This window comes from Leuciscus leuciscus (assembly GCF_965113295.1).
Source record: "Leuciscus leuciscus genome assembly, chromosome: 16".
Lineage (NCBI taxonomy): Eukaryota > Metazoa > Chordata > Actinopteri > Cypriniformes > Leuciscidae > Leuciscus > Leuciscus leuciscus.
Genome location: NC_138740.1, coordinates 37,714,207 through 37,739,392, shown reverse-complemented (window position 1 = coordinate 37,739,392; position 25,186 = coordinate 37,714,207). Strand labels below are relative to the sequence as shown.

The 25,186-nt window shown below is 41.4% G+C and overlaps 5 protein-coding genes across 13 annotated transcripts in view; 4 read left to right on the top strand and 1 right to left on the bottom strand.

Annotated features, from left to right (window-relative positions):
• Positions 1–652, top strand: part of LOC309476885 (vitelline membrane outer layer protein 1-like) — a 72,151-nt gene extending 71,499 nt beyond the window's left edge. For both annotated transcript variants that reach the window (XR_014198401.1, XM_082140026.1), the window contains one exon: positions 344–652. The gene's annotated coding sequence lies outside the window, so the exon portion shown is untranslated. The remainder of the gene's footprint in view (positions 1–343) is intronic.
• The window catches only part of LOC309476899 (vitelline membrane outer layer protein 1-like), a 101,398-nt gene that overhangs the window by 15,977 nt on the left and 60,235 nt on the right, over positions 1–25,186 (top strand). The gene's annotated exons all lie outside the window — the stretch shown is intronic.
• The window catches only part of LOC309476892 (vitelline membrane outer layer protein 1-like), a 121,836-nt gene that overhangs the window by 39,238 nt on the left and 57,412 nt on the right, over positions 1–25,186 (bottom strand). The window lies entirely within an intron of this gene.
• LOC309476888 (vitelline membrane outer layer protein 1-like) overlaps positions 1,463–25,186 on the top strand; it is a 72,422-nt gene continuing 48,698 nt past the window's right edge. The window contains exons 1-6 of one of the 3 annotated variants that reach the window (XM_082140035.1): positions 1,463–2,172; positions 2,712–2,836; positions 2,959–3,072; positions 6,286–6,476; positions 6,553–6,592; positions 7,608–7,700. In XM_082140035.1, coding sequence (XP_081996161.1) covers positions 1,969–2,172; positions 2,712–2,836; positions 2,959–3,072; positions 6,286–6,475 — 633 coding nt within the window. In that variant the 5' untranslated portion in view covers positions 1,463–1,968 and the 3' untranslated portion in view covers position 6,476; positions 6,553–6,592; positions 7,608–7,700. Of the gene's footprint in view, positions 2,173–2,711; positions 2,837–2,958; positions 3,073–6,285; positions 6,477–6,552; positions 6,652–7,607; positions 7,701–25,186 lie in introns of those variants that run through there. The other 2 variants (XM_082140034.1, XM_082140033.1) reach the window with 2 other exon arrangements.
• On the top strand, positions 8,678–13,056 carry LOC309476891 (vitelline membrane outer layer protein 1-like). 3 transcript variants are annotated; one of them, XM_082140041.1, is made up of 5 exons: positions 8,678–8,966; positions 9,708–9,829; positions 10,009–10,119; positions 12,509–12,693; positions 12,971–13,056. In XM_082140041.1, the coding sequence occupies exons 1-4, from the start codon at positions 8,760–8,762 to the stop codon at positions 12,690–12,692; spliced, it is 624 nt and encodes a 207-aa protein (XP_081996167.1). In that variant the 5' UTR covers positions 8,678–8,759; the 3' UTR covers position 12,693; positions 12,971–13,056. The 3 variants fall into 3 exon arrangements, with proteins under 3 accessions (XP_081996167.1, XP_081996166.1, XP_081996165.1); XM_082140040.1 differs by lacking the exon at positions 12,971–13,056 and adding an exon at positions 12,758–12,917; XM_082140039.1 differs by lacking the exon at positions 12,971–13,056 and having other exon boundaries at positions 8,679–8,966; positions 12,509–12,917.

The window sequence follows — 25,186 nt, the reverse complement described above, 5'->3', positions numbered from 1 at the left end:
GACAGGTGATCATGTGACTGACATTCAATCCAACAGCACAATAACATATTTTATCATAATATTGTCACATCTGAATTTTTTCCAGGTTCACCTGCAGTGGAGGTGAGGTGCTGGAGGGTTACAGCACAGACTGGGGCGAGTGGGGCAACTGGAGCCCAACCTGTATGGGAAAAGGAATCTGTGGCATCAAGACCCTGATAGATGAGCCACAGGGAATAGGAGACGACACCGCTCTCAATGACGTGCGCATGTTCTGCTGTGATTAAGCTGATGTGATCACAATCAAAAACTCAGATCTTACTAATAGTGACTGCAGATCAACTAAATCGGATTTTTCTTTCAGGTGTAGGAGGATGACAACAAGAACAGCAAGAAGATCAAATGTATCGTAATTATTGATCATCATACTATGATAAACTAACATTAACCATGTCATACAACAGCTTTCTAATGTAAATCTGTAAAGTCAGCCGGTCATTATCACAAAATAAAGCCTAACCGGATGATCGGGAGATTTACATCCCGCCTATTATTGGAGTTGAAATTATTTAATTCTTTCTTGTAGGTTATTTATTCTTCTGAAGACTCCTGAACTTCTGCTGTCAGTCAGAACGGTTGTCAAATATCAGCATTAAAGACTTTCTAAACAGAACCTTGTAGTTTCGCATTGTTTTGCACAACACTTTACATCAGATCGTTCATTACATTAGTGCATGTGGCAGATGGTCTAAAGCCACTTACAGTAAATTGCATTCAAAAGTAATTGTCTTATCCATTCATGCATTCCCTGAGAATGACCAACATACTCTACTACAGGAACACTACATTAAATTAAAGTGTAATATTGTCAATCCTGTTACCCTAAACTTTTTGCCTTTCTAAAGATATAATTGTATCCCAATATATAAATGTGTTTTTAGCTAAAATGGCACAATGCATATTCAGAAAATGATTTGATGCAAAACAAATTCAAACCTTATTTTAATATTTGAGAAGATTGTAAAGCCACTCCTGCAGCGACTATCACAAACGGTGCCAGAATCAAGAAGCAGTTATGAATCAGAAATCAAAGATTGTTATTTTCCTACACACCCAGACGCTTCATGGATTGCTTAAATGTGTGATTTCTGCTTCCCAGTATCTCAAACCTCATGAAAGATAAAAAGTGTAAATAAACTTTTTAAAAGGGCACATGCTTTTACTGGCAATTCGACCTGATCAGTGTTTGTCTAAAGTGTGTTTACGTGACTTGCACAATCATTTAGTTTCACCGACTGGAACAATATGGATAAACAATGATTTTTATGTGTTTTCATTTCTTCATGCAAATTGTCATAAGACTTCAGAAGTCAAGTTGTGTGAAAATACAGTTATGACACTTACATTTTTCTTGAAATAAAGAAAGTCATACAGGTTTGGAACAACATGAGAGTGAGTAAATGATGACAGAATGATCAGTTTTAGCAGATCTTTTCCTGCTGCTTCGCAATCCTTGATATTTACAACCGGAAATAAAATGACAAAATCAACCAGCATTTGATAGGCATTTTACTGAGTAAAACACTTTCGAAGAACACTCAGTTAAACAAACAGATGTTTGTATTTTTGTGTGTTTATTTACAGGCATTGATGTGGACTCTGTGTTCCTGGCTGCTGATTGGATGAATTTAAATGCATATAAATGTAATGTTCTGATTGGCTCAAAAAAGAAGCAGGCATGTTCTACTGACCAACCAAAGAAGGAGCTGGATGAATTTGCTTAATCTTGTGTATAAATATGAGCCTTTTTCCTTAATAAACTTGACAATGTTATGGTACTACACAGTCTCTGTGTTTGCTTGATCATTCTCACATCACAAGGGTTGAGGCGCCTGTTTCCACCTGATCACTGATAGCTGAGGCTGCAGATAGTCTACCTGAAAATTAATCTAACAATCAGTATTTTTCAATCAGGCCAGTGCTGTAGCAATGCATCACTTCTTTTCCATGATGTTTTCACTGCTGGCCATTATTGGGCATGTGAGCAGTCGTCCCGCAGAAGGTCGTTCTGAGCGGAGCATCGACCGATATTACAGATCTGAGCTGACGGTGTCGAACGGAATGAGTTGGGGATCGTGGGGGTTTAGGAGCATGTGTCCAAGTGGAACGTACGCCGCAGGGTTTAGTCTGAAGGTAAGTTGGGCATTTTCTCTATTTTGCTAATATGGGGGTGGATGAGTGCTTCAAAGGTTCAAAACTGTGGAGTTGCTGTTTGTCATTTAAAGGTGCTCTAAGTCTAAGCGATGTTGGGTGAAGTCACTTCTTGTTGATGTTCAAAGTATTTTCAAACAAAATGGAGGCTAGCTCGACCCTCCCTCCTCCTCATCCCGTCCCCTCCCCCTCCCTTCCGTGCTTCCTGAGACAGTCATGAACCATTTAGAAAAAACAAACTGGATTTACCAGCATTTTTTTTTACAGTGTGTTCAGGGGACAGGCAGCTAGCGGATAGTGAGGAGATGTTTGCTGGATGTGACAAAAAATGTTTTGGCCTAAAAAACACGTGATCACTTAGAGCACTTTTAATTCCAGGTTTCTCCAGGGAACTGCACCTGCTTAAGATTTTTACAGTGTCTGTGTAATACTAAAGAGCATGAAGATAAATGTTACTATGGGTTGGGTTAGAGTTTCCTCTTTCAAATGGAAGATTGCCTTGATGTTGTTGTTGTTTTAAGGTGGAAAGACCTATTGGTCGTGGTGATGATACAGCGCTCAATGGGATTCGTCTTCACTGTGTCGATCGGTCCAAAGAATCATCAGGCGTACATGACTACACCTCAATTGAGTCCGACGTAGGAAAGTAATGGACTCCGATTATTAACAATTCTTGCATTAAATGTTTAAGCTAGATAAGTAAATTGAGGATTTTCTTGAAAATAATAATTGATTTGATCAGGCAACCTCTTTGTGTGTTTTCTTCAGCTGGGGTGACTGGACAGATATCAAATGGTGTCATTCTGGACACTTGACATCTTTCCAGCTGAGAGTTGAATCTTCCCAAGGAAAAGGAGATGATACGGCCGCAAACAACATCAGGTGAGTGTGTGCTGCTATAAGTTATAACATCTCTTACCCAGTGTAAACCTCTTACACCATCTCTTACCCATCCTGGGTTTATTTTGCTATTTAAGGACTCAGTTCTCTTACGAGAGGTTCTCTCGTATTGCGTAAGTTGCTTACGCTACAGGAAAAACTCCTTTTCTCGAGATATTGAAGCCAAAAAATGTATCTTTAATTTTGTATTTATTGTCAACGCGTTGCAGCAGCTAGCAGACCTAGAGCGGGCTAACTAGCGCGCTCATTGGTTGCTCCGCGGCAACTGCAGCAGCCTATCACTGAGCCCTGCGTGACATCGCACCCCCACGCGTTATAGCCCGCCAGAATGGGCGTGGCTTTAGCGTATAAAAGACGGGCTCGGGAGCTGCTTACCTGATTTTCATCTCTTCAGCGAAGCTCTCCGCATCGCTGGATCTCTGAGAGAAGCTGCCACCGTTGAAACAAGCGACAGAGCAAGCCTAGGACAGCGCCTGAGGAAGCCAGACGATTCTCGCCGCCTTCAGCCATCCGTGCCTGCTACGCTATCCGGTGTCATATCCTTTTTCTGCTGTGTGTGTTTGCCGCTGCGTCACACACTTTCTCTCTGAAAGAGCACGAGGCGTTTTTGTCAAAATGCCTCGCACTTCCTGTGGCTCTTGCAGAGCCCCGCTCAGCGACGGAGACCGCCATGTGATCTGCGCTCTCTGCCTGGGACGAGACCACGCAGCCCTCGCCCTGTCTTCGGCTTCGGCGAGTCAGGCTTCTACAGCCGGTATTTCCTATCTATCTTAGATCTGAGACATTTGAACAAAGCTCTCATGAAGCGACCGTTCAAAATGCTCACGACAAATTCGCCCGAGGGACTGGTTTATCTCTCTCGACCTGAAAGACGCATACTTTCAGATTCAGAAAATACCCCGTCACAGGCCATTCTTGAGATTCGCCTTCGACGGTCAGGTATATCAATACACCGTCCTCCCATTTGGCCTGTCCCTAGCACCCCGTACATTTACGAAGTGCATGGACGCGGCTCTCGCTCCCCTCAGAAGTCAGGGCATGCGAATATTGAACTATTTGGACGATTGGCTGATTCTAGCACAGTCGGAGATATAATTATTATCTCACAGAACGTTGCTTCTCAGCCATCTGGAAGAATTGGGTCTCACGGTCAATTGGACCAAGAGCTCATTACTGCCCAGTCAGACAGCCTCTTTTCTGGGGATATAACTAGACTCCGTGTCTATGACGGCCCGCCTGTCGACACAGCGCGCGCGCCGTGTTCGACTCCTGGCCACTTCATTTTGTCAAAACTTTTCAGAGAATTTTTGGCTGCATGGCCTCAGCTTCAGCAGTACTTCAGCTGGGCTTGCTATGTATGCGCCCGCTACAACGCTGGCTGAATGCACGAGTACCACACTGAGCTTGGGCTTCCGGCGGTCTGCGTATCAGAGTGACTCAGAGCTGCGTTTCAGCTCTGGAGCCCTGGATAGCGGCCGAATGGTACCAGTCGGGAGTGACAATGGGAGCTATCTCGTACTGGAAGGTTATCTCGACAGACGCCTCCAACCTAGGTTCACATAAACTGTCTGGAGATGATAGCGGTCGAGAAGGCGCTGAGGCACTTCCTCCCTTGCCTGCGGGGCCACCATGTACTGGTTCGCACGGACAACATGTCAGTGGTGGCCTACGTGAACCGCCAAGGCGGCATCAGATCCAGAAATCTCAATGCTCTGGCGGAACGCCTCCTCGTTTGGGCTCAGCACTCCCTGCTCTTGCTGAGAGCCGCGCATGTGCCTGGTCGCCTGAACGACGGTCCAGACAGACTGTCCAGGAACAATGTCTCGAGTTTGGACCTAATGACTCTAAAGTCATCCTCAAGCCGAGACATGATTATGTCCCCAAAGTGCTAGGCACTCCCTTCAGAGCGCAGGTTATTACATTATCGGCCCTGCCGGGATCCGGTAGCGAAGTCTATGTTAACCTCTTTTGCCCTGTTAGGGCGTTAAGGGTTTACGTCACGCGCTCCGCCACCTTCAGGCGCTCGGAGCAGATCTTCGTTTCATTTGGTGGGCGCGCCAAGGGCCTTGCCACCTCGAAACAGAGTCTTTCCAGGTGGATTGTGGACGCTATCGCGGCAGAATATGCGTCTAAGGACCTGCAGTGCCCCTTGGGCGTCAGGGCTCATTCCACTAGAGGCATGGCCTCCTCGTGGGCTTGGTCCAGCGGGATTTCTATTCACGACATTTGTATGACGGCAGGCTGGGCCTCCCCCTCTACATTTGTTAGGTTTTATAACCTAGAAGTTCCTGCCCTGCAGGCTAGACTTTTGTCAGTCTAAGTTACGAGTATGTTCTGCTCAGGTTCGTTCGCGCGCAGACTACTCTCACATTTATCCTAGCTCCCCTGGTTGAGCTGCCGTATAAGGGTAGATTTTCCCTTTTCAGTATGGACCGGCTGTGCCGCTCTGTATTCTCTGCCACATGATACTGTGTGCTTATATACATGTACCCACTAATCTGTGTTCCCCGTGTGTGCCCCTGGGACTATATGTGGTGGATGCTTGGCGCGCACGGCGTTGACAAGGGGTTCCTGTAGCGTAAGCAACTTAAGCAATACGAGAGAACCTCTCGTAAGAGAACGTACTCGGTTACTAGTGTAACCTCGGTTCTCTCTAGAGAGGAAACGAGTATTGCGTAACCTTCCGTGCTCGCGCCTCGAGCTGGTCTTGCTTCAGTCGATGAAAACCAGGTAAGCAGCTCCCGAGCCCGTCTTTTATATGCTAAAGCCACGCCCATTCTGGCGGGCTATGACGCGTGGGGGCGCGAATCGCTCCCATTGGCGTGACATCACGCAGGGCTCAGTGGTAGGCTGCTGCAGTTGCCACGGAGCAACCAATGAGCATGCTAGTTAGCCCGCTCTAGGTCTGCTAGCTGCTGCAACGCGTTGACAATAAATACAAAATTAAGGATAATTTTTTAGCTTCAAAAAGGAGTTTTTCCCGTCGTGTAAGCAACTTACGCAATACTCGTTCCCTCTCTAGAGAGAACCGAGGTTACTCTAGTAACCGAGTACGTTTTCCCCTATCAATAGTTTAGTTAATATCACACTCGCTGTTTGTGATTGTGATTGCTGCAGGTGATCATGTGATGACATTCAATCCAACAGCACAATAACATATTTATCATAATATTGTCACATCTGAATTTTTTCCAGGTTCACCTGCAGTGGAGGTGAGGTGCTGGAAGGTGACGGCACAGACTGGGGCAACTGGGGCAACTGGGGCAACTGGAGCCCAAACTGTATGGGAAAAGGAATCTGCGGCATCAAGACCCGGGTAGAAGGGTCACAGGGAAGAGGAGACGACACCGCTCTCAATGACGTGCGCATGTTCTGCTGTGATTAAGGTGATGTGATCACAATCAAAAACTCAGATCTTACTAATAGTGACTGCAGATCAACTAAATCAGATTTTTCTTTCAGGTGTAAGAGGATGACAACAAGAACAGCAAGAAGATCAAATGTATTGTTATTATTGATCATCATACTATGATAAACTAACATGAACCATGTCATACAACAGTTTTGTAATGTAAATCTGTAAAGTCGGCTGGGGCCTCATTTATAAAACTTTGCGTAGGATTTGCGTCAGAAGTGGGGTACGGATGAAACATAGGACGTGCGTGCGCACAGAAATATTCGGATTTATAAAACCGTGCGCACGCACATCCTACGCAGTTTTCCCTTAATAAATCACAATCAATTCTTAATGTAGCGCAGCTTTTGCGGCTTCATGTCACGCCCATAGTTGCCCATAAATAGTCCGTGAAACGCCCACAAGTTAATATTCATCGATTGCGAAATCATAGAGGAAAACCAAGAAACGTAACTTCACTCACGCGCAAGCGTGAAGCGCAAGATCAGCCATTGTGCGTCATTACGCATTGTGATGGCATCATGGCATTTTATTACCATCCATTTGATTGCATCTGACAAGCTACAGATGTGTTATGAGGATGAATTGCATAACATGCCAATATTATTGCAGAACATATTTCAAAAAATATGTGTTAATTTGCATTTCTGTTGTAATCTTCGTTTGATTTTGTTTGTTTTACACTGCAGATCGATCAGACGGGTGTTTGTGTAGGCTGTTAATTGTAAGACTTGCTTTGTGAAGTCTTCAAGTTATTTATGAGAGGCAGTATTGCCATTTCTTTTACACAACGGTCTACAGTTTCACACACTTTCACGTGTTTCTTCCCTCTGCCGACGGTGTCGCCATTTCTCATTTTACCCGTTTTTGTGCGTACGCCTGGGTCAAAGTCTGCGTGAAGGACCGCACATTTCCCCGTCAAGTTTGCTTTTTATAAATACCAATTATTGCGTAGAGAGCGGCGTACGCCTTCTTTTGTGCGTACGCAACGTTTATAAATGAGGCCCCTGGTCATTATCACAAAATAAAGCCTAACCGGATGATCATGACATTTACATCCCGCCTATTATTGGAGTTGAAATTATTTAATTCTTTCTTGTAGGTTAGTGATTCTTCTGAAGACTCCTGAACTTCTGCTGTCAGTCAAACGGTTGCCAAATATCAGCAATAAAGACTTTCTAAACAGAACCTTGTAGTTTCACATTCTTTTACACAACACTTTACATCAGATCGTTCACTACATTAGTGCATGAGGCAGATGGTCTAAGGTGACTCATATTGCATTCAAGGCAAGGCAAGGCAACTTTTTGCCTTTCTAAAGATATAATTGTATCCCAATATATAAATGTGTTTTTAGCTAAAATGGCACAATGCATATTCAGAAAATGATTTGATGCAAAACAAATTCAAACCTTATTTTAATATTTGAGAAGATTGTAAAGCCACTCCTGCAGCGACTATCACAAACGGTGCCAGAATCAAGAAGCAGTTATGAATCAGAAATCAAAGATTGTTATTTTCCTACACACACACAAACTCTTCATGGATTGCTTAAATGTGTGATTTCTGCTTCCCAGTATCTCAAACCTCATGAAAGATAAAAAGTGTAAATAAACATTTTGAAAGGGCACATGCTTTTACTGGCAATTCGACCTGATCAGTGTTTGTCTAAAGTGTGTTTACGTGACTTGCACAATCATTTAGTTTCACCGACTGGAACAATATGGATAAACAATGATTTTTATGTGTTTTCATTTCTTCATGCAAATTGTCATAAGACTTCAGAAGTCAAGTTGTGTGAAAATACAGTTATGACACTTACATTCTTCTTGAAATAAAGAAAGTCGTACAGGTTTGGAACGACATGAGAGTGAGTAAATGATGACAGAATTATCAGTTTTAGCAGATCTTTTCCTGCTGCTTTGCAATCCTTGATATTTACAACAGGAAATAAAATGACAAAATCAACCAGCATTTGATAGGCATTTTACTGAGTAAAACACTTTCCAAGAACACTCAGTTAAACAAACAGATGTTTGTATTTGTGTTTGTTTATTTACAGGCATTGACGTGGACTCTGTGTTCCTGGCTGCTGATTGGCTGAATTTAAATACATATAAATGTAATGTTCTGATTGGCTCAAAAAAGAAACAGGCATGTTCTACTGACCAACCTAAGAAGGCTTAGGGTAACCGGGGTAAGTTTTTGGTTAGGAAACCAAACAGAATTAATTTAATCATTATTTGGCAATACAATGCATCCCTTCATTTCCATGGTGTTTTCACTGCTAGCCATTATTGGGCTGCATGTGAGCGTTCAGTCCACTGGAAAACATTCTGAGGAGAGCATTGAAAGAACTTTCGTATCGTTGCTGACTGTGTCCAATGGATTGAAGTGGGGGTCGTGGGGTCAGAGGGAATTTTGTCCAACTGGAACATACGCCACGGGGTTTAGTCTGATGGTAAGTTGACCATTGACTCATGAAAGTGGTTTTGATTTTCTAACTCAGTATTTTTGTCTTGTTATCCGGTACAAATATCTAAACATTCTTAAATCAAGATACGTTTACTGGAGAAGAAGCAAAATGACATGAAGTGAGTTTGAGCTTTAAAAAAGAAAAAGTATCTGGGTTAGAAAATATCAAGATTTATCATGATTCAATCAATTCCTGAAATGTAAAAGCAAGTCCTGTCAACGTTTTTCCTTCATATGTCAGAGGTTTTATGTAGACTTTAACCCTCTGAGCCTCTTCATTTTGGGGTCAAACTTGGCTCCTTCTCTGTCAAAAGCTTTAAAATGTAATTTTTTTCCTGCAGGAAAATCAATGTAATTCATTTTTGGTCGGTAATATTTTTTTGATTATTATTTACATTTTTTAGGGGATTTTATGATACTATGCAATATTTATAAACATTTTATGAGCTATTTTTTCCACTAAAGTTAATGTATTTTCTTTCCCATTATTTTTTCAATAAATGCAATATTTCAGATTAAAATAGAGTGACGGCCTTTGAAATCCATTTTTGAAGTGAGAATAGTATCATCTGGAGGTGTTCAAAAATAAAAACACGTGTAACCGCAAATAGCTCCTTATTTAATGTGTGTGTGTGTGTGTGTGTGTGTTAGTTAATCTCCACCTGCCATGAACATTATCAAATAGAGGATTGTCTTAATGTTGTTGCTGTTTTTTCTTGTTTTTTAGGTGGAAGAACCTGTTTTTTGGGATAACACAGCACTCAACGGGATTCGTCTTTACTGTGTCAGTCGGACCAAAGACTTATCAGACGTAAATAAGGAAATCTCCGTTCAGTCTGACGTAGGAAGGTAATGAGCTCGGACTCTATGCAATGAAGTAAAACTAGTAACATGATTACTTTGAGTTTATAAAGAATTCTTACATTACAGAGCAGTTTTTTCATAAGCTAGATAAATTAACTGTGGATTTAATCTTCATTGTCTTCAATAAACCTTCAAAAATGCCATAAATTGTGTGTTTTCTTCAGCTGGGGAGAGTGGACTGATATCAAATGGTGTCCTTCGGGATTCTTGACAGCTTTCCAGCTGAGAGTCCAGGTTGCAGAAACTAAAGATGAAACGGCCGCAAACAACATCAGGTGAGTCATCATTCTGAACAGAACAATCATTCTGAATTTGCCATTCAGGGTCTCAGATTTCCCTCATCAAGCATATGAATGATATTCAGAGCAACAATACGACTATTAAGTGTTATATCTCTTTTACAGAAGTTCTATAAACAGTAAATCAATACTTCCGCTAGCTCATATATTTATTCTGGGCTGAAAAAAGAAGAAAAAAACTTCCAAAAAAAGTCAAACTTCATGTTTAAAGTGCCCCTACTATGCTATTTTAAAGGTTAAAAATTGTGTTCTAGAGTCTCGGTTTAAGTGCATCCAAGGTCAAAAATGTGTGTTGCCAATTTAGTGAGTTTGTCACAGGAATGAGCGACTTTTCATACCCCTATAGACCTTATGTAGCCCCGCCCCTTTTCAGCGCTGCACTCGTTGTCTTTTGACATCCAGTCTGTATTTTCACAGCGATCTTGAGTATTTATGAATGAACAGCTCGTTTAAAGGACAAGTTCGGTATTTTACACTTAAAGCCCTGTTTACAGATCGTATCTGATGAAATAGAACGGTTAAGATTAAAATTTGGACACATGCTGCTGTCCCGAGAATTTTAGGTTTATTTCACTTCCCCCCCTCCACCCCCACAATGGTTGTCTATATGCACTGGAAGATTCCGTCCTAAAAACACATTAAACTTTCGTTTACAAAGACGTGAAACTCACCGAGTGGTCAGGGGGTGTTCACTGATATGTTCCATCAAAAATCACTGAAAAAGATGCATTCCAACAGGTTTTATCGTAGTTTTTGTCCAACTCCATTGACTTAATAGGACGTGCTGTGAGACCGCAGCACCTTTACGGTATTACTCCGCCGCTTCTTCTTCTGCTTCTTCTGTGTATTCAATGAAATGCCCGTGGTTTGCTTGCAATTGGCAAAGGTGCATTATCGCCACCAACTGGGCTGGAGTGTCTATTATTCAAGCTCTCAACGGAAGAATCACGGGTGTGACGCGTTTGGCAAAATAGGTCCACAAAAGCGAAATAAACCTAAAATTCTCGGGACAGGAGCATGTGTCCAAATTTTAATCTTAACCGTTCTATTTCATCAGATACGATCTGTAAACAGGGCTTTAAGTGTAAAATACCGAACTTGTCCTTTAAAATCTTCCCGGTCGACTTACATTTGTTAAGACATCTGCTTTAAACATTACAATCCTCATGATAACTTTCTTTAACTTTACATTAAGTAAATCTACTTCAAAAGCTTATTACTCCTGGACAGCCATAGAAATATACAGAGCGACCGCAAAACCGGAAGTTCAAAGACAATATTCTAAAGATGGCGGCGCCCTCGTTTCTCTGGCGCAAAGGTCTATAGCGACTTACTTTTAGCGATAAATCTAGCGACTTTTTGGATTGCTGGTTTACATGTAGTCAGTCACTATATCACACTCGTTCCGCTGTCTGACAGAAAATATGTAAATGAGAATAGCTTTATTGGACATTCAGCTATATTATATTAAAATTACAATATGGGAGCACGGATTAGGAAAGAAAACAGATGTAAACTGCAGACAGTTGGCGCAACATTTAGTGACTTTTTGAGTAGGCTTTCCATTGAAAATAGGTTGGTCAAAACACACTTTAATTTCCTCATAATCTCCACTGCAGCATCAGCTCTTTTCTCACAGTGTCTGAAACGCTTCAGTCTCTCTAAACCCCGCCTCTCTGAGAGCCGCTCTGCTCTGATTGGTCAGACGGCCCAGTCTGCTGTGATTAGTCAGAAACTAAACGCTCATTATCATATCTGACTCTCAGCTCTTGATCACAGTGATACGAACAGTAACGATGGCGTGGGTTTTACCGTATCAATCTCATCAAAGTGGATTTGCTTTGTCAGCAGAAAACAGCGTCTTCTCCACACGAACAACATGAACCAAACTCTTCCAGTCTCAGATAAACTACAGTGTTTGAGGGCGGGGCAAAGAGACGCTGTTCAGCCAATCAAGACCAGAGACTGGCATTATGCAAATTCGTAACAAACCTACGTATGTTCAGCAGGAAGTGAGACTTGAATTTATATATTTTGGGGGATATTTTGGGGATATTTAATTTAATTTTATCAATCAATAAATTCCTCTTGAAACAAACTTTGTTGTATTATTTTAATTTAATACTGTGAAGCTGCTTTGATACAATCTGTATTGTGAAAAGCGCTATACAAATAAAATTGACTTGAATTACTGACGACTCGTTTCAGGCAGTTCAGAATCGCTTCTTTCTTTTGGGAGACAACTCCATTTATCTGCACTTTGAGACTTTTACATTCTCAAACAGCTCTATTACACATTGCATGAGAGGTCATATCCGAAAAAGCATATGGGCACTTTAACATAATACTGTCACATTTATTTCAGATTCAACTGCAGTGGAGGTTCTATCCTTCGAGGTGACGGCACAGACTGGGGCGATTGGGGAAAATGGAGTCCAAAATGTAAAGGAACAGGAATCTGTGGCATCGGGACCCAGATAGAAGAGCCACAGGGAATCAATGGAGACGACACCGCTCTCAATGACGTGCGCATGTACTGCTGTGATTAAGGTGATGTGATCACAATCAAAAACTCAGACTGACACACTGCCTATCAGTGTGTTTATTCTTTCAGGTGTAAGAGGATGACAACAAGAACAGCAAGAAGATCAAATGTATTGTCATTATTGATCATCATACTGTGATAAACTAACATGAACCATGTCATACAACAGTTTTGTAAGGGATAATGCACAGTCATTATCACAAAATAAAGCCTAACCGGATGATCATGACATTTGCATCCCGCCTATTATTGGAGTTGAAATTATGTTACTCTTTCTTGTAGGTTAGTGATTCTTCTGAAGACTCCTGAACTTCTGCTGTCAGTCAAACGGTTGTAAAATATCAGCATTAAAGACTTTCTAAACAGAACCTTGTAGTTTCACATTGTTTTGTACGCTTTACATCAGATCGTTCACTACATTAGTGCATGTGGCAGATGGTCTAAAGCCACTTATATTGCATTCAAAGTAATTGTAATTATCCGTTCATGCATTCCCTGAGAATGACCAGCCTAATCTCAATACACACGCACCCCACAATACTAATCCTACCCATGCGTATCATATGCACGTAAAAACAAATTTTCGTGTATAAATTGCACGATAAACACAATGCGTGCTATAGAGACGCATTTAGTGTGACCGGGTTACGAACACTATATGAGGCGCCACGTAGGATTTAAATCAAACTTCGCTTATCAATACATACATAACACACGTGCATATATAAATTACTCGCATATACATGTATACTATTTCTCACCTTTCGCCGCTTCTATCCTTTCGGGTAGCAGGTTTCTGCCTGATCTTCATCTCAACCAGACACCTCCATCTGTCACGATCGTCTGTATCTTCCTTCTCTAGGCCACACCACTCCATGTCTGTCTTTATGGTGTCTTTCCAACGGTGCTTCGGCCTTCCCCTCTTTCTCTTTCCTCCTACTTGTATCTCCATGGCTCTCCTTATGTCCGCCTCTTCATCTTTCCGGCGATACTATTGGATGTAGATACTATTGGATGTTCAAAATACATATATGAAATACACGTGCACACTAATATGAAATCCACACCACTACATATTATGTTAGTAATGAATGCATATACACTTGTGAATAACTTGCATATACATATAAACCTGACGCACGCATACACCTATAAATACTAGCATATACATATAAACTTCCATGCATATACACTTGTGAATAACTTGCATATACATATAAACCTGACGCACGCATACACCTATAAATACTAGCATATACATATAAACTTCCATGCATATACACCTATAAACACTCGCACATACATATACACTCGCTGCACGCAGACACACCTATAAACACTCGCACATACATATAAACTTCCATGCATATACACCTATAAACACTCGCACATACATATACACTCGCTGCACGCAGACACACCTATAAACACTCGCACATATAAACTTCCATGCATATACACCTATAAACACTTGCACATACATATACACTCGCTGCACGCAGACACACCTATAAACACTTGCACATACATATACACTCGCTGCACGCAGACACACCTATAAACACTTGCACATACACTCGCTGCACGCAGACACACCTATAAACACTTGCACATACATATACACTCGCTGCACGCAGACACACCTATAAACACTTGCACATACATATACACTCGCTGCACGCAGACACACCTATAAACACTTGCACATACATATACACTCGCTGCACGCAGACACACCTATAAACACTTGCATATACATAAACTTCCATGCATATACACCTATAAACACTCGCACATACATATAAACTCGATGCGCGCATACACATCCATAAAACACACGCGCATACATACAAAATAAAACGTGGATGCATGCTTTAGTTGTGTATATATGTATATGCGAGTGATTTCATATGTGGATGTAAAAACGAAAAAACTAATAAAGGGGCCGTTTTCTCGTTTATGCTTATTTCATTTAAAATTGGAAACAAACTATCAAAACGTAAATAGGGCGGTAAATAGGCAGGTTACTTCCGTGTACGTACAAATGACTTCCTTTTACACTGAAATGCCTTCCGTTTGCACTGAAAAGTTCACGCACATCCACATATGAAATCACTCGCATATACATATATACACAACTAAAGCATGCATCCACGTTCTATTTCGTTCTTCCTGACCACCAGAGGCAGTGCTTCACACTGGATACTATCTCTCGTTGCAAATGCATAGGTCGAGTCTAATACAAACAATGTCCCTCGTGACCAGGATGACTCGGGGTGCTCCCCTATTTAACTCCGTGACTTCCTGCAGACTGTCCCTATAATCTTCTCGCGTGCACGTATGCAGGTCGTAGATTATATATATTTTTTAAAAAACTGGAATCCGTTTGTAATGTATTGAAGACAGGAAACCGCATGTGGTTGAACTGAACTCTCTTTACTTGTGTGTGTCTATACAACACAGACGGTGTCGCAATGGCGCCTCACAGTGTTCACCTAATTACACTACAACATGTACACATGACCCATCTCCCTTTTTTTTCTTTTTTTTTACATTAACATAACTTGCACACAACAATAAACTTAAGTTACTCTTAAGACTTGGCACTATACTGAATTACTCCCGGTACCTACTAGGCACTCTGATAGGCCTACCAAATCTTGACAGTCTCTCATTACCCACTGCACGAAATTGACGATTTCCCACAGGCGAACTCTTGGCATTCTCAGAAGACGAACAACTTGCACTAGCGTTATTGTCCACATTGTTTTCCTGCTCTGAATTCTGCTCAAAATCTGGTGAAGGAACACGTAAGTCTTCCACAGCTTCAGTTTGAGGTGAAGGACGCAACGTCTCCTTTGTTTTCAGCAAACCTCTTCTATTCCTTCTGAAGATGCAACTGTCTGGTGTTTGAACAATGTAAGATATTGGTTGTTGAAGTTTGTCGAGAACCACTGCAGGTTTCCATTTGCTATCCTATCTAATTCTCACTCTTTAATTTTTCTTCAATTCCGGTAGCTTTCTTGTCCCACGATCAAAGTATTGCTTTTGTTTGACTTGCCTGTGACTCAGTCTGTTACGCACCTGTCTGAAAACCTTGGGCATCAGCAGCTTCTTTGACACTGGAATCTTTGACTTCAGTCTTCTTCCCATGAGTAACTGTGCAGGGGAAAGGCCTATCCCATTCAACGGTGTGTTTCTATACTCCAGGAGAGCAATGTATGGATCTCTGTTAGTGTCTTGTGCTTTTTTCAGCAGATTTTTTATTGTTTGCACTGCCCTCTCTGCCTGACCGTTTGACTGTGGAAATCCAGGACTTGAGGTCCCTTACGAAAAAAAAGTATACTTCAAGTTCATTTTATGAAGTATACTTGAGTAATGTTCAAGAATGCCGCTTCCTGGTACCGAAAAAAGACGGGGGTCTCAGACCCATACTAGATCTAAGGCAACTGAACAAAGTGCTTGTGAAGCGACAGTTCAGGATGCTCACGACCAGACAAATCCTTGTGCAGATTCGCCAAGGAGATTGGTTTGTGTCAATAGATCTGAAAGACGCGTATTTTTCAAATACAAATAGCGTCACGTCACAGGCGATATTTGAGATTCGCCTTCGGGGGCCAGGCATATCAGTACACAGTCCTGCCGTTCGGTTTGTCCCTGGCACCCCGTACATTTACGAAGTGCATGGATGCGGCGCTCGCACCCCTCAGAATGAGAGGCATGCGAGTACTGAACTATTTGGACGATTGGCTGATTCTAGCGCAATCTCGCGCAGTGCTCATAGAACACACGACCATTTTACTCGATCACCTCGAGGATTTGGGTCTCAGTGTCAATTGGGCGAAGAGCTCTCTGTCACCCAGTCAGAAGATATCTTTCCTGGGCACAGAATTGGACTCGCTGTCCATGATAGCGCGACTATCACCACAGCGCGCGGTAGACATTCAACGCACAGCGAACTCGTTTCGCTGCGGCGCGTCTGTCCCGCTCAAGAAATTTCAGAAGATGCTAGGTCTCATGGCCTCAGCATCATCAGTGCTCCAGCTGGGCCTGCTCCGCATGCGCCCGCTGCAGTTTTGGCTGAAAGCGCGAGTCCCACGCAGAGCGTGGGCATCCGGTTCGCTTCGCCTCAGGGTCAATCAGAAGTGCGTCACAACTCTGAAACCTTGGAGAGCGAACGACTGGTACCAATCAGGTGTAAGCCTGGGGACTTCCTCGAGGGTGAGAGTGGTGTCCACGGACGCGTCCACCTCGGGATGGGGAGCGCTGCTCGAGGGCAGACCGTTCTTCGGCCAGTGGTCGGAACGGGAAAAGCTCCTGCACATAAACTGCCTCGAAATGACCCACAGACAGTCCAACTGCTGTGGAAGAAATTCGGCAGAGCGGAAGTAGACCTGTTTGCGTCTCAAGAAAACGCTCACTGTCCGGAATTTTTCTCCAAGAGCAGGAACGCGCTGGCCCATGTGTGGCCCCGCCGCCCGCTCTATGCTTTTCCCCCGTCTCTCTCCTGCCTCAGGTGATAGAACGGATCAGGGAAGAAGGATGCTCAGTATTGCTGGTGGCACCGTTCTGGAAAAACCAACCTTGGTTCCCAGTCGTGATGTACTTAGCAAGTACTGCCCCGTGGCCAGTACCAGTGAGGAGAGACCTCCTCTCACAGGCCCACGGCTCGATCTGGCATCCTCACCCGGAACTATTGTCCCTTCATGCCTGGGCCATCAACGGGTACATGTTGGACTCCCTAAAGGAGTATTAAACACGATCACGCAGGCTAGAGCTCCGTCTACGAGACGGCTCTACTCCTCGAAATGGTCAGTGTTTTCGGGCTGGTGCACAGCCCGTGGTGTGTCACCCACAGACTGTGGTGTGACGGAGGTGTTTTCCTTCCTACAAGAGCTGTTGGATGAGGGCAGGGCCCCCTCCATGCTCAAAGTTTATGTGGCGGCTATAGCAGCGTTCTCAGGAACAACGCTTGGTCAGTCAATAGGAAGGAACGATTTAGTCATCTGCTTCCTTAGAGGGGCTAAGAGACTGAATCCTCCCAGACCTCCCTCAGTCCCCGTATGGGACCTTTCTACGGTTCTGGAAGCCATGAAAGGTGCGCCATTTGAGCCTTTACAGTCAATTGATTTGAAACACCTGTCTTTCAAGACGGTGTTTTTGCTGGCTCTCGCTTCAGTGAAGCGCATAGGGGATCTACACGCGCTCTCTGTGAGTGCGGCGTGCATGGAGTTTGGGCCTAATGACTCAAAAGTTATACTCAAACCTAAGCACGGTTATGTTCCAAAATCCCTCAACACACCGTTTAGGGCGCAGGTTATCTCCCTGTCAGCCCTACCGGTCCCTGATGAGGAAAGAGACGCGAGCCTCCTTTGCCCAGTCAGGGCATTACGAGCTTATGTGTCTCGCTCGTCTGTTTTCAGACAGACGGAGCAGCTCTTTGTTTCATTTAGCGGACGTTCTAAGGGACTAGCCGCGTCGAAACAGAGCCTATCCAGATGGATAGTTGATGCTATAGCACTGGCATACGCCTCCAAGGGCATGCAGTGCCCGTTGGGTGTCAGAGCGCACTCCATGAGAGGCATGGCCTCTTCGTGGGCCTGGTCAAGTGGGATTGCCTTGCAAGATATTTGTATGGCGGCAGGCTGGGCCTCCCCGTCTACATTTATAAGGTTTTATAACCTAGAGGTTCCCGCTTTGCAAGCTAGGTTGCTCTCGGTTTAAATTTTCAGTATTGCCCACCCGATCCTATCGGCTCAGGATGCTGAAACCGCTAGAGCGTCGATCACTGATCGTATGTATACTTCTATGGGCAGTGCGTAAGTCCCCCATATTTATCAGTCCAGGCCGTGTTCGCCCTGGCTGTGTGGAACACTTGATATAATATGCTCTTATCAGAGCTCTATATTACAGGAATGATGCTATTCCAGCCCCTCTTCCCAGATTCTCTGTGAGTCCCTTGTGATTAGGCACTATATGAGCCCCGGGCACCTGCCCTTGGGACTTTAGTGTTATGTCTCAAGCACGCACGGCGTTTTACACTGTGTTCCCCTAGCGTAAGATACTTACGCAAGTACGAGAGAACCTCTCGTAAGAGAACGTACTCGGTTACTAACGTAACCTCGGTTCTCTCTAGAAGAGGGAACGAGTACTTGCGTATCTTGCCGTGCATGCGTCATGTTCTGATTCGCTTCTGCGATGAAAAACTGACCAAACCAGCCTCTCTGGGCCGTATTTATAGCCCTAGCCCCACCCGCTTTCGGCGGGACATGACGTAATGGGCGCGAAGCACCCTCATTGGTCCTGATGTCATGAGGGGCCTCTGTCGATAGGCTGGTGCAGTTGCCGCAGAGCAGCCTATGGGCGCGCGAGCTGTCTTGCCCATGTCTGCATGCTGCTGCAATGCGTTTTACATTATTGCAAAATTAAGGATAATTTTTGGCTTCAATATCTCGAGGAAAAGAGGTTTTCCCCTAGCGTAAGATACTTACGCAAGTACTCGTTCCCTCTTCTAGAGAGAACCGAGGTTACGTTAGTAACCGAGTACGTTTTATTTGATCTGTATAATCATTAATGTGCTTTAAATCATTTTATTTAATGCGAAAGAACATACAGAGACACAATGTTACTCACGAGTTAAACGAGTGTCGACTCGCGCCTGTCTTTTCGCATGATTGTAACACCTTGCATAAAAAACACACGACTATATTCCTAAAGATAATGAATATAACTAATTTGGATGATAAAATGTCCTCAGAACTGTGCACTGTGTGTTTATTGGCAGGTTATGGAGTCAGTCGCGTCGCAGTATCTTTCGGCCGTGAGTGACGCAGGACGGCGGTGTAAAGTTAGAGGTTCCCCCGCAGAGGCGAGCCCATCTCCGGCATAGGAACCAGCGCTGATCCGGTGGATACTGGATAACAGACCGGTTGATTACACTTGAATGTTTAGGCCTAAATGTTAAATTTTTACTTAGAAAATGTTTCTTACATGATTTTAAATGTAGGCATTATTGTATATGTGTTAAAAATAGTATAACATATGCTGTATTGCTGTAGGCTACTCATTGACAATAAAGGCCTATGTCATGTAGTTATACCGGTGGTTGTATGGAATATTTTTACAAAGGTTTAGAGGAAATAAAAAAGTTAATATTACTGGCATAGAAACACAGTTAATATTACTCATAAATATTTGTTTTTAAAGGTTTCCCCCCCAATTATTTCTATTCAATTTTATTTGTTAATGTTGTTTCACTTACATTTACTCAGTTAATACAGTGTATGTAATTGATTTCACTGCTTAAAAATCTAATCAATTCTAAGTGTAAAAATGTTTAACCAAAACATTGAGTAAATCATATTAAAAGTTTTTAGAGTGCATCACCACCAGAGTTCATGTCACATATACAAAAACATATTCCAGCCAATTTTCAACATTTTAATCACTGTTCTAGAAACATATTTGACTCAACTTTGTTCATTTGCAATAATATGTTATGATTTGTTCACAAACAACAGGCCCAGACAGTTCACAAATAATGTAAATACACGGTCTTACAATGTCATTGCTTTATAACTGCTCTTTCAAATCCTGTAGGAAAATTAACAGTCTTCATAAAGGTTTGTCATCATATATTCACCCTCATGTTGTTTCAAACCTGTATGAATTTCTTTTTTCTGCTGAACAGAAAGGAAGATATTTAGAAGAATGTCAGTAACCAGACAGTTTCTGGTCCCATTGACTTCCATAGTAGGAAAAAATATATACTATGGAAGTCAATGAGACCAGAAACTGTCTGGTTACTGACATTCTTCTAAATATCTTCCTTTCTGTTCAGCAGAAAAAAGAAATTCATACAGGTTTGAAACAACATGAGGGTGAGTATATGATGACAGAATTTTCATTTTAAAGTGGAGTATCCCTTAAAAAATTTGCCAACTGCATATAAGTGAATCAGATGTTGGTCATCAAAACATGAAATCTGTATGAAACGCATAAACAAATGACACAAAATGTGTATAAATTCTATATGACTTTAGTTTGAATAGCATATGATTCAATATAAGAACTTTAAATGATTTATATATGAATTTTATATGAGTTTTATATATTTCTACTAATATCATACACTTTTGCATACTTTTGTCATGTAAAACTCATATAAGTCTTTTAACAGTATTCATATATGACGCAAAAATCCCCTATAAGTTATATGTGTGCTATTTAGTATGAAATGGGCCATAATCGGTCTGATTTTGTATAGGACATGTATTGGCCTTATATGAAACACAGAAGGTAATTCTGGCTGATTTAAGTAAGGAAGATATATGGTTGCTATACATGAACCATGCAGGTTTTTTTCATATGGGAACACTTGAATGTCAGTAAGTTTCATAAAGGCAACATTTTAAACAAAATAGTTGAGAAAATCACATTTTTGTCAAAGACTACGCCTTGATCAGATCCAGAACGATGATCAAAACACAGGTGGAGTAGATCGAGTCCAACACCCCCAAAGCTTCACAGTCGTTTTCTCTTCATGGGTTACGCTTCATTTCATTTGGAAACATTAAAGCGACACTATGTAACTTTTCAACCTTCATAATATATTTCCAAGATCCTTGTGATGGTACATCGACTTACAATAGGTTGAATGACACGTCTGCCATAGCCTGACAGGGTCTGTATCGCTTTTACTGGCACTATGTAACTTCGGTGTTCGGGTAGTAACAAGAGCACAAAAAGAACTACAAAATTCGACTGCTTTACGGCATACGTCACTTCCCCCACCACTTCGTCAAATTTGGACGTGAGAGGCCAACCAGCGTTTGTTTTCGGCTTTCGTGCGTATGTTTTTGTCATGGGGGTTGTTTACACCTGGCCACTTCATGCCAGTGTTGCCAACTTAGCGCCTTTGTCGCTATTTTTAGCGACTTTTCAGACCCCTTTAGCGACATTTTTTCAAAAAAGCGACTAGCGACAAATCTAGCTACTTTTTGGACAAACCTCAGTAACCTCCAAATGTTGCCAGCACAGCCCTGCGAGCGCGAGGTTTGCGTTCTCCTTGCCGTCACACACCTCTCTCTGCGTCTACCCTGTTCAGTGAATGGCTGAGAGAGGAGCAGCAGCACGGCAGCTAACAGACGTGAATGAGCAGTGTTGTTTCCACGGACTTATCACTTATCTTTTGTTTTATATTTAAAGAATTTAGTTTGACCATTTTATTTGATTACTTATGCTTATCACTTGTAATACTCACTATCACAGTTCACCCAGTTCCCGAACTCTCTCAATTCAGATAATTTTACACATATAAAAAATAGTCATTCAATAGCTACTCGTTCTATTGTCTGACAAAAAAATATAGTAAATGAGAATGTTCAGCTTTATTGGACATTCGGCTATATTATATTATATTATATTATACTAAAATACAGTATGTGAGCATGATTTTAACGAGAAAAAACATTAGGCAGGCAGAACGCAAGTACGCCGCGATGATGTCATGAATATGCTAATTGACGTATGACGTCATCTAGCGACATTTAGCGACTTTTAGGGGAGGCGTTAGCTACTTTCCTTTGAAAATAGTTGGCAACACTGCTTCATGCATTTTCTCAGATCGGATAGCTATCCGATCGTGAAAAGTCCAGGTTTAAATGCCCTCCGAAACGCATTTGAGACGGATTTGAATCCGATCCCTCAGGAGGAGATCTGAGACGCATTCCAGACGAAACTGGACAAGTGTAAATGCATATGGTTGTTGAAACCACATATGTAAATTGTACTCCTCCCAAAAATGCTAAAAAAAATAAATAAAAAAAACGTGTGAGAGCGTTGTATAGGCTATTATGTTATATCCAGATATGACGACGCGCTGGAAAACGCATCACCGCAGATGAGCAACTGCATCAAGCCAACGTGCAAACTATAGCAAATCAAAGTGAAAGTAAGTCGCAGACGCTTATCACACAATCTTCATCATTAAAAGCAAAGAAACGAAATGATCTTACCAGGGCTGTTACTGCTCTCTCTTATTGCGGTCTTTGATTTAGAAATTTTAGCTGATGATCTAAAATGCAGCTCATATCTGTTGCTTTCGGTGACGTGCACTCCATTAAATCTGCATAAAGCGCGAGAATTGAAGATCGAATTTAAATCCGTTTCGCAAAAATACATTTATGTGACCAGTTGTAAATGGAATCGTTTTGATAAATCAGCTATGCCTCACAAATTAGTTTGCCAGCGATTATCATGAGAACAGCTTTCAATATCTCACATAATTATCATAAATAAGCCTAACGTAGAGGTTGTAAATAGTGTAAACGAGCACAATTTGCAAACTATTATGATAAATTGCAATAATCATGTCTAATGACATCATAACGGCCAATGTTATGAAATAATGCGACGTACATTTAACTTAATTTATGTTATCTGGCATTTTGTAATGTTTACATTCCAATAAAAATAACACAAATTAAATTATACAGTAGGCCTAGACTATAGACTATTTACTTGTGATTTAGCTGCAATCATGTAAAAATGTTATAATATAATTTACGACAGTGCAAGTATTCCACAGCGACTCTAGGGGTCGCTGTTTGACAAAAACACAATTTCTACTTAGTGTGGCTTTAAGCAGTTTTGATTTACAAGCTGTTTAATGTTTGATATTACATTATTTTACATTTGAGTGAGCAATCGTCTATCACTTGTTTCAGCTTCTTCTTCTCCTGTGTTTTGATCCAGAGATTCTGTACTAGACGATGTGTCATAGCGCCCCCTACCGTATACCAGTGAAAACATGGATAGCTGGAAAATTCAGTCAATGGTGGGAAAAGTTCAATTAAAGTAAATATGTACACTGCCAGTGGACTAGCCTACACAAAAATTGAGATACGCAGAATTAGAAACATATCTGTTTTATATCAATATTTTAATCAATATTTTCAAACAAAGTTTCATAAGACTATATATGAAAAACAATGTAAAAAAAAGTATATTTAATAGGCTACTCGATCAAAAGAGTTAACACAACTACAAGCCAAGTATACTTTGAATAATTCAAATTTTAAGTATATCTCGATCAAAAGATTATAGTATAGTATAGGCCAAAAGTATAGGCCAAATATACTTGGACTTTTCTCTCAGTATAAGTCAAGTACACTTAAGTGTAATTAAGTATATTTTTGAGAAGTATATAAAATGTAGACTGAAAGTATGCTTTCTTCTTTTTAGTTGAAAAGAAGTATACTAATAGAACACTTGAATAAACTTATTTTCCATGCTTATTTTATTTACTCTATAGGCAAGGCAAGGCAAGGCAAGTTTATTTATATAGCACATTTCATACACAATGGCAATTCAAAGTGCTTTACATAGAAGAAATTAAAATAATGAAAAGAAATAAGAATAATTAAAACAGTTTAGAAAAATAAAATAAAATACAGTACTTTTAAAAAATAAAAAAAGAATATTATTATAGATCTTTCTTTCAAAGGATTCCCTTAAGACTTAAATCTTTCAACCTTCTTTTAACCTTCAATCTTCTTACGACTTCCATCTATCAACTTTCCTTTAACTTTCTTTTCTCCCTCATTTACTCACACGTTCTTTTCACTTTCTTTAGCACTGCGTTCACATTCTTTCTCAGACGAAAACATTAATATCGTCATTTAAATACTGTTCTACTTTCAAACCCACATTAATACACGTCACTTTCACATTATCACCTTCTGAGTGGGCATTTACAGTTTCGGGCTAAATGCCCTGCTGACATAGGAGAAATTAAAATAATTAAAAGAAATAAGAATAATTAAAACAGTTTAGAAAAATAGAGTAAAATACAGTACAGTACAAACAGTCGGACGAACAGCGGCACAGTGCTCATTCAGTAAATGCACAGCTAAACAGAAGTGTTTTGAGTCTGGATTTGAATGTGACCACTGTAGGAGCACATCTGATCTCTTCTGGAAGCTGGTTCCAGCTGTGGCTGGCATAATAGCTAAAAGCAGACTCACCATGTTTAGAATGAACCCTTGGTATTTCTAGCTGATATGATCCTAATGATCTGAGTGATCTGTTGGGTTTATATTCAGTGAGCATATCTGCAATGTATTGAGGTCCTAGGCCATTGAATGATTTATATACCAGTAATAATACTTTAAAATCAATCCTAAATCTAACTGGGAGCCAGTGTAAAGACCTGAGGACTGGTGTGATATGTTCATATTTTCTGGTTCTGCTCAGAATCCTGGCGGCAGCGTTCTGTATGAGCTGCAACTGTCTTATGGTCTTTTTGGGAAGGCCAGTGAGGAGTCCATTACAATAATCCACCCTGCTGGTGATGAAAGCATGCACAAGTTTCTCTAAGTCTTGTCTGGAAACAAAGCATCTAATTCTTGCAATATTTTTTAGATGATAGTATGCTGATTTAGTTATTGCTTTGACATGACTACTGAAACTAAGGTCTGACTCTAGTGTCACACCAAG